The sequence below is a fragment of the Podarcis erhardii genome (assembly GCF_964252035.2).
Source record: "Podarcis erhardii genome assembly, chromosome: 4".
In the NCBI taxonomy this organism is placed as follows: domain Eukaryota; kingdom Metazoa; phylum Chordata; class Lepidosauria; order Squamata; family Lacertidae; genus Podarcis; species Podarcis erhardii.
In genome coordinates this window covers 53,894,991-53,906,365 of record NC_138508.1, presented here as the reverse complement: position 1 = coordinate 53,906,365, position 11,375 = coordinate 53,894,991, and the positions used below count along the sequence as shown (strand labels likewise).

Below are 11,375 nucleotides of genomic sequence, written 5' to 3'. Positions count from 1 at the left end.
CCAAGTAAGTTATTATGCTGAATTTAATATTGTAGTATCAAGTAATCCCTCAAAGGAGCAGGATTAGCTGCTAATCAGTCTGCAAAGAGTTAACAACGGCATCCTATAGACATGTTGGCTCAGAGGTAGCTCCCCTCGCCCCCCTTCAACGGGACTTTTCTGAGGAGAGTGCACACACTGCATCGGATTGCAGTCCCCCCCCCCCAAAATGGGGTGGCGCAGGGGCAGGAAGTGATGTCAAATAAAACTAACTAGGCTCAATTGGAAGCATACGGGCGACACCCTACCCCTGCTAATTCTGCAACGTTATACGACCCGATTTAAAGGTAGGACCTACGGAAAATATAATAAGCAGGTCCCTCCGGGGCGCTCATCATGTCGAGCCAGCAGGCGAACATATGGAAACAGCACACGGCTGATGAGATCGGCGAAGAAAACCCTGCGTGGCTTGACGTTTCTTACGCCTCACCCCAATGGCTCTATAGGCAAGAGAGAGCCAGGAGGGAGCAGGGCAGCAGGCGCGCAAAATCACCTGCAGGGTTTCTCTCGCCTCCTTCCAGGGCATCAAGCAGCTTTCTGCTCTGGCTGGCTTAAGGGAAACTACATAGAGTCATAGCATTGTAGACTTGGAAGAGACCCCCAAAGGTCATCTAGTTCAACTACAGTACCTGCCAGGGGTGCCACCAGCCTGAATAAAATATGGGGGAGGGGCAGGTAAGCTCCGCCCCGCATAATCAATCACATGACGCAGTGCAGGCACGCTATTTGTATGGCCATGCCCATGGACTGTGCTCCCTCAAATATTTTATTGCAGGGGGCGAAGGGAGTTAGCTCCTATGCCGCCTGCACTGCAGGGATCACAGCTGACGCCTCGTTAGGGGCGAGGCTGGGCGCTGTCACCTCTTCGCTTGCTTTTCCCGCAGGCTCCGCATCTGCGGGTCTGACTGGGCATAGGGCAGTTTCCAAGGTTCCTCTGCAGCTGCTCAAGGCACAGTCCTTTGCCCGGATGGGAGCCGCGTTTCCAAAACCTGGAGAGTTCTCGGTCCTTTTCTTCCCCCTTCTATCCTGCCAAACTAAGGCGATGCTGGCTTTCTCCTTTAACTTCCGATCCTGGGAGGTTAACAAAGCGAAACCCGTACAGACAGTTTCCAGCTGCGCCCTGACATGCTTATTCTCAAGAAATATGCCCACGGCCACATTTAATGCACCCTTATGCTACTTTAACAGTCCGTCCAAAGAATCCCGGGAACTGTCGTTTAAGGGCGCTGATCTCACAGAGCGACAATTCCCAGAGCGCTTAACAAAATGCAATTCCCAGACATCTTGCTGGCTGTTCCAGTGGTATAAGAGGGCTCTGAATGCACGGGGTGGATGTGTCTCCCAGGAAGAGGCAGCGATGGGAAATCCTGAGATCCACCAGAGGGACCAGACCCAGACGAGGTCTGGAAGCCTGGCAGCCCCCCCATCTGGAACGCCTGCCTGCCTTGGCTCTTTCTTCCAAGCCACCTGGAAAGAAACCCCTGCTGTGCATCTCCCAGGTCGCCGCTAACGGAAGAGGCCGAAGGCCCACCAAGTCCAGCCAGCTGTCCTCACAGTGGCCAGCTGGTGGTGCTGTTAGTGGTTAGAGCATCGGACTCAACCTTGAGCCAGTCACTGCCTGGCCTACCTCACAGGGTTGCTGGGATGAAATGAGGAGGGGGGAAACCATGTAAGCCACTTTGAGCTCCGTGGGGCGGGGGGGAGGTGGGATATATAAACGCAATATAACCAAATAAATAAATGCCCAAATAAAGGAAGTTCGCGAGGAGACTCGGAGCGCCCAGATCGCTCCTAGGAGACCCTAAGAACTCCCCAGTCCCCTCCTGCCCTTCCTGAGGGATCCTTGCCCCGAGAGATGTGGAGTCAGGAAGTCCTGTCATCACCAGGGAGCAGCGGCCGGACTTTGGGGCAGAGCGTACCCACTTGGAAGAGCACGCAGGAGGGCCTCCTGAAACACATCTTTTATCTTTATTAATTTATTTTTATTACATCCATCTAAAGAGCAATCCCCTCCCCTGCCCTGTAAGGCCATTCAGTCCTATGGAGACCTAACTGCGCCAGTGCCAGGGACCGGATTGGAATCGGAGCAGGTGCTGGAAGGAGAGGGCCGTTTAAACCAGGAACCCAAGCTCGAAGCGCCATCCTGGTCCTCGAAGCTGAGCGCCTCTTTGCAGGTGGATGATCCCTGCGGGTTCAGACGCGCCCGATACCGGACAGAGTCCTTCTGCAAATCGCACGTACTCTGCACATGCCCAGGAGTTCTGTTACTTCTTCTGTTCTGCCCAGTTCAGTCGTTTGCAAGCGCCAGCTTCTCTCCACAGAAGCGCTATAAACAGATTAAACAGAAGAGGAATAACCTACGTGCAAACAATTGAATAACCCAGTCCAGTTCCCCTATATTTGTTCCATAAATTTCATGCATTTAAGGGGAACTGATCCGGGGTCTCGCTTCTGGAACTGCGTGGTCAAATGGCGATGCGAGGAGAGCGGAGCAGGCGGAGAGACCGACAGGAACACGGAGCTGCCCCGGCCCGCAGGAGTTCAACCGGTGAAGCTTCCGCCATTTCACTGCATTTCTTGTAGTCAGAAAGCTGAGTTTCGGTGTGTAAGGTTTTTAACTGAGGTCAGGAAACCAATTTGTCGCGTTCAGCTCTGAGCCTCGATCAGACTGAAAACAGAAAGGAAAGCGAGCGGCATAAACATTGTCAGGGGAAACGGCTAGATCGGGCCTTTGTCTCCGTTTGGGCCTATTAGCCAAAGGGGGGGGGGCAGGATCTTGCCCCATTATAGCAGGCATTGCTAACTTCGGGTTAGCAATCGTCATCATCCTTTATTCTTTTTATCATTTTGCCTGCCCTGCACCTGAGCATCTTAAACAGCAACCTGACACCCTGCAGCAGCTTAGCAGGTAATTTGTAAACCGCTGCCTTAGTGGTTTGTTTTGCAAGCAAGCGGTATATAATTTTTTGCTAAACAAAGTAAGTTTGGTTCTAGTGCGGAAAAAGCGTCACCTGCCGATTTTCTCCAAGCCAGGTTGTTCTAACAGGTGCGCGGGAGCACAGCCGAAAAGGACACCACGAAACTTGGCAACCCTATAATTTGAGAGGCAGGACCAGTTTCCAGGAAAGGGTTCTGAACTTGGGGGATCATTGGGCGTGTTTGCAAATGCTTTCTCTAAATTTTAAAGGAGTGTGGAGTGTGCCTCGCCAAACAAGAGAATTTGGCCTTAGCCTTCGATTTATTAGTACCTTGGATTAATCTCAACAGCAGTAATTTGTTTCGAAAAGGTTCTGATTAGCTGCCTTTACAAATAATTTTAATTTATACCTATGGAAAGCAATGGAGAAGTCCGATCTGCTCGTCCCCTAAGGAGGCAGCCACGTCCAGTTATTAGGTAGCCTGGCCCAGCTGCTTCCCCCAGCGCTGTGCAGACTGTCTCGCGGAAATCAGATTCTAGGAAATGCGTTTTTCTCGGGTGCCATTTCAAAGATCGCTGTCTGCTTTTGAAGGTATGAACTGTTTTGGCGTCTCCCTTCTTCAGCCAGCTGAATGAGAAAATGTTTTAGATCTAGATCTCCCTACACCAAGCCGGTGGGAACTCGGCAGCTGTCTTCTGTGACCTGAGCCTCGAACCTCGGCTCTCCTCCAGCGCTAAATCTGTTAATGAGTCCTCCTGCGGAGCAGATTGAAGGAGGCGTTTCCTATTAGTCAAACCCCCGGGATTAGAACTCAGAGCCTTAACACATGGAAACCTGAGAGGCAGAGTTTGTTTTTTTAATGGCCGGTGCAGAAACTTAAGCCTACCTGGAAATCACACCCTCTCTGGGACCTGGCGAACTCATCCCAGATAGGCAGCGTTTGAGTAGCAACACTTGGCACATGCTCAGAGATGCTTAGGGCCTGTTTACGTGCTTCAGCAAAGATTTAATTTTAAATGTCTGCAACGTAAACTTACTTCCACGTCTTCTAATGATTCAGAAGCTATTAAATCGTTGTGTGAATCCAACCAAGATTGTTTAAAACCTTTGCTTTGGGAAATTACTTGAAGGGGTCGGGTTCCCTCTCAGCATTTGAGGGATGGTTCCCTCCCCTCGCTAAAATGTTTATAGAGTGATTTAATTGTAAAAAAAGAAAAATAATGAGGCTTAGAAACTTGAAGGAAGTGGGCGGTGAACCGAAGGACCAAGATGATGGATGGCTACAGTGCGCCACTTTTAAGGAGAGGAGAGCAGTTTCGAGCTTCTGTTCTAGTCACATGAAAAATAGTTATTTTCAGAACATATAATATGCCAGGATGCCTTTCAGAAATAGAAGTATTCTTGGATTAAAGTCCTGTCTCATTCGTGGACAGCATCGTAAGAAGCCGGTTTTCACGTTCCTAGGATTGCAATTTCCCCCGCCTCCTCCCGCCCTTTGCAGTTTCGATCCCTGTGCTTCGAATCCGGTCCTGGGCTGGGTAGAAGATGGACCGCGGTCAACTAACTGGTAATTTGTAGTAGATAGATCTGCAAACGTATTTGGACTCCCGATTATTTAGCAAGAACGAAAAGCGTCCTCCCCTCTCAAATCAAGTTGCTGAAATGGGAAAGAAAATATAAAAACAAAAAAGACTTGGGGAATGCGCGCAGGAGTGATTTGTATGTAAAAGGACTGAGGTCCCGAAAAGGAGTCTTGGGTTGAGCATGTCCCTTCCGACCCCCTGGCCCTTCGATCTAAAACAGCAGGAATAATCTGCGCCATCATTTTGCAGCTGTCTGTGACTGGTGGCTCTAGAGAGTGAGTGAATGGGTGGATGGATGGGTGGGTGGATAGATAGATGGATGGATGGAAAAGTAAAAAGCTGACAAAGCCACTGTCCACGGCTGCACGCGTCACTTGGAAGTCAATTCCCCCGGATTCCAATGGAATACTCCTTGCCGCAGGGCTGGAGGTTTCCACGAAGTTGCTTCGGAGCACGCAATCCTAAACACAGCTCCTTGGAAGCAAATCCAATGGAGCTTCCGTGATTCGGCCCGGAATCCTCTTTCTATCTGAGCTCGGTCAGAAAGGACCCCTGTAGTCATAAGCCTACAGATGGTGTGATCCCAGAGGGTGCGTTTGGGACCGCTGATTCCAAGAACTTCCAGATCGCCTGCATTAGCTCCTCCAGATGTTGCTGTACTACAACTCACATTATCGCTGAGACCTTGACCATGGGCCATGCAGGCTGGGGATGTTGGGAGTTGAACAACATCTGGGGAACCGCAAGTTCCCCACCTCTGGTGTTGGTGCACCATGATGATGGTGGGGGTGGTGGAGGTGAAGATTCCATCCCACCCATTTCCCATCACTGCATCTAGGGCTGAAATGTCCTAAAACGACTAAGAGCCTCTTTGCCCAGCACAGCCCACTGGATACGCAAGGCGTAAGATCACACTCGAGATGGAACGCCTTTGACTTCCCCCGTCTTTAAAAAGACTGGACACCTGCCCTTATTTCTGTTCTTCCTAGGTGGCAATTTCGCCCCTTAGAAACAAGATATATAGCTGATTCAGAACTCCCCGAGTTGTACTCAGAATAAAGTTCCTATTTAAGTGAGGGGGGAGTTAGTTTTTCAGAATATGTGCTCGAAGAAAAGCGAGGAGTCTTCAGCTTCATCGCCAAGGTGCTGGCCTTCATCCCGTGACGATGGCGATTCCTCAGCTTGGGTCTCATTCCCACCGAATGGCTTCATTATCCTGTCTGGAGAACATCTCACAAAGGAAATAAATGCAAAACGGTCGTGTTTTCTCTTTCTTTTATTTCTTTTATTATTATTTAAAAATGTCAACAGTGGATCACTTTTTTTTTGCAACCAAACAATAAATATTATTTAGCAACTTTTTTCCATTTCTTTATTTTATATAGATAATATATATAAAAAAATAAACAGGTGATAGAAAATCTCTTGAAGGTGACAGCGCTAAGAAAAGAAGAAGACAATAGGTTATTCAGAAACAAGCGCGGGGGGGCGTGTCTCAATACTGCAGCCCAAACAGTGCGGGGATCTCGTCTGTGGGGCGCTTTCGAAAAACCAGTTAAGTTTGATCAAGAAACCCTTAAGGCCACGCGCCCTGAAAGAAGAAAAGGCCCTTAACACGCAGCCCGCCCTTAAAGGTTTTACAGAACAAGCCCTCACAATCACAAAGCGCAAGAGGGAACCATTTGCACCAGATCTGGCAGCGTATATACAAATCCGACTCCCCAGCAGCAAAATACAAAACTTTCCCCCTTAGCTTGGCCGCTCTAATGACGCAGGCCCAAACTGATCCCGCTCGGCATTTTAGCGAGGCGATCCTAACCAGCTTGGGCACGATGCAGTCAACATTTATGTCGCAATTCTTCACGCTCAAGGACCTTGGTAGTAAGCCCGGTTGCATTTCGCCGGACTTACTTACATGCATCAGGTTTAGAGACCTACGGAAAGTCAGGGGGGGGGGGCAGCGCAGCGAGACCGACCAAGAGCCTTGTAGCAAGCCACGCACCTGATGACGCAGCCTTTAGCCCGCCAGAGCTGATGCCAAAATCAATGCCTCGAAGGTGCAACAAGATTCTTCGTTGGCTCTCCAAGCTGCCTGACTCTGGTTGGCTCGTGTCCACTCTTTGGAACCACAACTCACTAGTCTCAGTGGCCCCTTCAGCCTAGCGGGTTCAGGATTCAGTTGCTGCTACCTGGAACTTAAACCAGCAGCGGAGCCTACTTGTAAGATAATCTGCTCAGGTTCTGGTGGAATTAAAGTCCTCTGTGATACATTTCCTGGGAAGTGAACCCCACGGATTTCCAAAGGACTGGACGTCCAGTTATAAAGTGTGCAGGACTGAATATTCCCCCCACCCAGAGAGAGAGAGAGAGAGAGAGAGAGAGAGATGCTAGGCTGCTAAGGCAGTTTGCGTTCCTCTGGTTTGAAGGCGAGTGCCTAAACTTACTTCCACCTTCTACCGTTTTTAAAGAACAACAGCATACAAGGTTCCGAAAGCAATGCGCGGTGAGTTTACGCACAACAGGGACTGAGATCAGAGTGAAGCCAAGCGATGGAGTTCAAGAGGAATCCTGTCCCGCCCGGGCCAGCTTTCTGCAGCAGTTCGGCGGAGTAGGCAGAGGGGCTTTAGTGTCCGGGGTCTTGAGTTCTATTCCCTCTCCAAGTAAGTAACGGAGTCCTAGTTGGGGGGAGCGGCCGGGGAGAGTTGTTGTGAAGCAATAAAGGGTGGGGTCAAGTTTTGTACGTCCTGGAAGGGAGAGCTTCAGTTTGTGGAGTCCAGGACAACCCTCTCTTTTTTTGCCCTTGGGGTCCCTTTCTGTGCGCCTTCGGCCCCTCTCCTTCCCACCCACCCACCTTCCCTCTCTCCCGTCCCGTCGAGGCCTCTTCATTTGGCGTCGCTGGTTAATCTGGGCAGGCTGGCCGTGTTCATGCTGGAGACGTGGTGGTGCGACGGGGCGGGCACCTGGCACATGCTGCAGGGACACGGCATCCCTCCCCAGTGCTGGAAGCTGCTGCCCAGCGGGCCCGAAGCCGCCGCCGCCGCCGCTGCAGCAGCGGCAGCAGCGGCCGCGGCGGCGGCGCTGGACGGCGACTTGAGGAGGCCGTGGCTGGGCCGGATGGAGCTGACAGCCGACAAGCCCGCCGAACCGGGCAGGGAGGCGCTGGAGACAGCGGCGGGGGGCAGGATCGGGTGGTGCACGGCGTGCGAAGCCGGGTGCCCCGGCAGAGGCGCGGAATGGCCCACCATGCCGCCCGGACAGGCGGCGGCGGCGGCTGCGGCTGCGGCGGCGGGGTGGAAGCCGGCGGCGTGGTGGCCGCCGTAGATCTCGCTGAGGAGCCTCTTCATCTCCTCGAGGGAGTTGGTGAGCATGAGGATGTAGTTGCGCGCCAGCAGAAGGGTGGCGATCTTGGAGAGCTTGCGCACCGACGGGCCGTGCGCGTAGGGCATCACCTCCCGCAGGCCGTCCATGGCGATGTTCAGGTCGTGCATCCGCTTGCGCTCGCGGCTGTTGATCTTCAGGCGCAACTGCTGCAGCTCGGGCTCCGTCATTTGCTTCTTGTCCTTCTTGGACGCCGACGAAGAGGACGACGACGAGGAGGAGGAGGAGGAGGAGGGAGACTTGAAGGCCAGCTTGTCTACCATCACCACCCCGGCCGCGCTCATGGCACTGCGCAGCTCCGCGCTCAGCTCCGCTGGAGAGTCGCTGGGCGTCGAGCTGGACACGGCGCCGCCCGCCGAGAAGCCGCCGCCGCCGCCGCTCTTGCTCCTGGACGACACGAAGAGCTCATCGGGCTCCGGCGACGAAGGGCGGCTGGACACCAAGCTCGCGTCCGAGTCCATGCTGGTCCTGAAGAGGGGGAGCAAGAGGACAGAGGCGCTGAGCGTCAGTCAGGGTCAGGTTGGCCCGACGTGCCCCAGAAATCGAGGGGATGCCTTGCCAAGCTCCGGTCCTGTGCGCCGTGACTGGAAACTGGAGAGGTCGACCTCCCAGCCAATGTGCACAGGATCCGGCTGGAAAGAGGCAGCTCCGAAATCGCTCGCTGCAGTCTTAAAACACGCTCCCTCCAAAGGCAGCTCCGTGGGACTCAACTCTGGGTAAAGTGTTTTAAGATGTGCCTCCCCTCGAGTTCAGTGGGACTTAAACCCGGGCAAGGGCGCAATTCAGCAAAAGTTAGTCGGGATTGATTTCCATGGGAAGCAACGGAACGTTAATTCCCATCGATCTCAATGGGGCTTAGTCGTAATTTTGTCTGCTTGCTTTGCTGGATTATGGCCAATTATGATGACATACCTACAAATCACAGTTCATCCCGGATCAATAAATTCCCAGGAAAACCTGTTCTTATATTCTACTCCCGGTCACTCTGAATTAGACTATTCGCAGATAAACCGCAATTGAAATAACCTCTCTCAGGTTTCTAGCACTCATTAAACGCCCAGATTGTGCATTCAAAAAAGTTTGGTTAAAACGCATTGTGGGAGCAAAGGTGCCCTAAGGGGGAACATATTGTGCCAAAATCCATTTGTTGGATTCTGAGAAACTGCGTCTTGGGTTATCCGCTTTGCTGATCGAGCTGCAACCTCCTGTTCCAAAACTCAAAGCACCCCCTGGCCACCATGTCGTTTCTCACTTCCCACACCTGCCAAGCAACATAAACTAGAGCCAAAAGGATATTCTCTCTCTCTCTCTCTCTCTCTCTCTCTCTCTCTCTCTCTCACACACACACACACACACACACACACACTTTTCAATTCAGAGCAGTTTACCAAAACTATCCAAACCAGAAAGGGCAGGTCTTTGGATGCGGCCCTTTCTACCTAAGCAGTACTGTTCGCATCTCTCATCTAGATTGCACTCCCCGTTCTTCCAAGATCCCGCCCGAGCTTCCAACTTCGAACATCACAAGCAATACCATTTAAAACAACAACACAGCTACTGTATTCGGCTGTTTCCCTGCAACTGACAGATGCCTGAACGGCCACCGAGACACCAGCCCAAAGTTTATCGCGTGTTGCTTGTTTCCAAAGTCCCTCTTAAGACGAAGAAGTAGAAGAGGAAGAGGAAAAGCTCCACGATGCTGAACTCCGGGCAGCTTCAAAGAAAATTCGCTTGTCCTCTTTAAAGGTGGACAATGTGATCTTCTCCAGAGTTTAAATATTTCCTTGGCAATGTAAGAGCCACCCGCATCTATTTCTCCTTAACCTGGAATCACAGCCAGCCTCCCGCTGTTCCCAAAAGTGACCAGTGGGCGTTTACTCGGGAGAAAGTTCCATCAGACGAACTTCCTTCTAAGCAAATGCGCCTGGCTCAGGCCCAGCGCGTCCAGGGAAGGAGAGAAGAACCGATCAAAGAAGCAGGCGCTTCTTTATGGGCGCTGGAAGAAGGTTGCGCATGTACTCGCTCGCCTCCACTCTCCGAAGCGCACCTGGTTTGTGTTTTAGGGGATTTACGCTCCCGAAGCGACCCTGTCGGCGAGTCTGCCCCGCGATGGAAAGGGAGGAGCACTTACAGTTTGCAGGGGGGATCTCTCTGAGCGGCCGGATCCTCTCCAGCAAAGCTGGTGGCTGTCCCAGAGCGCAATGAATACAGAAGCATCTTTGCGCGCCTGACTGCTGTTTTTATAGCCACCTTGCGCAGGCGAGCTGGACCAGAACAATGTTATTGTCCGGGACAGGCGGCTGCACCAATGAGCGAGGCGCTGCCGGAGGGGGGGGGGCAGCAAAGTGAAGTCACGCCCGCGAATTCCGCTCAATGAAACGGGCTGCGAGCGCACGCCCCTCCTCGCTCTGCGGGCCAATGGCGAGAGAGATCGAGACCCAGAGACAGAGGGAGAGCTTTGTCACCTCTCGCCTGAAATGCCACAATGACAGCGCTCGCAACAGCTGGTGGGGAGAAAGTGGGGAGGGAGGGGAATCGAGCAAACAAGCCTCGGACCCGGTACAACAATAACATTTGGTGAGCGGTGCCCCCCAACTCACCCGGGGCCAGCCACTCCACTTGGCCGCCCTGGCTGGAGAGTTTTAATAGGGTTTCACAAACACTTGGGCATTTCAGTCTCTTCTCTCTCCGCCCTCCCTTGCAATGTAAACACTCACGGGTCACAATGCGACACCGTCCCGCACTTACTGAGCCACTTATCTTCAGCCCAGGCAAACTCCCTTTGCTCCCGGGACCCAGATCTCTCTCTCTCTCTCTCTCTCTCTCTCTCTCTCTCTCTCTCTCTCTCTTCCAAGGCGCTTGGATTGCCTTTTCCGTAGAGCGCAACTGGAAAGATGCGCCCAGGACCCTGCTCCGCTCCCCTCCGCATCGCCTCCTTCTTCCAGCAGGTGAGGAGAGCTTGCTCAAGGAAGTAGGCTAGAGAGCGTTTTCTCTTGTCAAACGTGTGGTTTTAAAGACCAGACGGCAACAACAAAAACAAACAAACCCAGAACAAATCAAACACCTAAGCTACTTTAAAAATATCTCCCCCTATTTAAATATTTTGACATAAATAGTAGGAAAAGGCACTTATTGAACTACTAGGAACCATACGATCGTTATAAATTTGATCATAATACTCTTTACAGGCTTTTTTTTCCTTTTAAAAAGAAACAAAACTTAGTAATTATTACAGCCACATCCAGGCGAGGGGTGCTTAGATCTTTAAAAACTCTATTAATGTTTAGTGTGTCGACAGGTTAGAAGGCTGCATATGCGACCTCCTACCCCTACACTTCCTACGCCTTCATTCAGAAAGTAAGAAGTCTCTAAACGGCGTGCGTTTCCTTGGCTGCTACGAATTTTAAATGGAATTTACGCTGCTCTCATCCCGATTCGCTTAGCTGTGCGGTAGGAT

General features: G+C 51.9%; 1 protein-coding gene across 1 annotated transcript; it reads right to left on the bottom strand.

Annotated features, from left to right (window-relative positions):
* Nucleotides 1-7,025: 7,025 nt before the first annotated feature.
* Nucleotides 7,026-10,169, bottom strand: OLIG2 (oligodendrocyte transcription factor 2). Its single transcript, XM_081860921.1, has 2 exons — nucleotides 10,050-10,169; nucleotides 7,026-8,386 (listed from the first exon to the last, which is right to left on the bottom strand). Exons 1-2 carry the CDS (start codon nucleotides 10,133-10,135, stop codon nucleotides 7,423-7,425), a joined length of 1,050 nt encoding a protein of 349 aa, XP_081717047.1. The 5' UTR covers nucleotides 10,136-10,169; the 3' UTR covers nucleotides 7,026-7,422.
* Between the last annotated feature and the right edge of the window lie 1,206 nt (nucleotides 10,170-11,375).

What these genes read in the sequence shown, in the direction of transcription:
- OLIG2 (XM_081860921.1), bottom strand. Translation starts at nt 10,135, where the DNA reads ATGCTTCTGTATTCATTGCGCTCTGGGACAGCCACCAGCTTTGCTGGA. An exon ending in AGAGATCCCCCCTGCAAACT is followed by an intron (nt 8,387 to 10,049) that starts GTAAGTGCTCCT and finishes CCCCCTCTTCAG; the next exon opens with GACCAGCATGGACTCGGACG.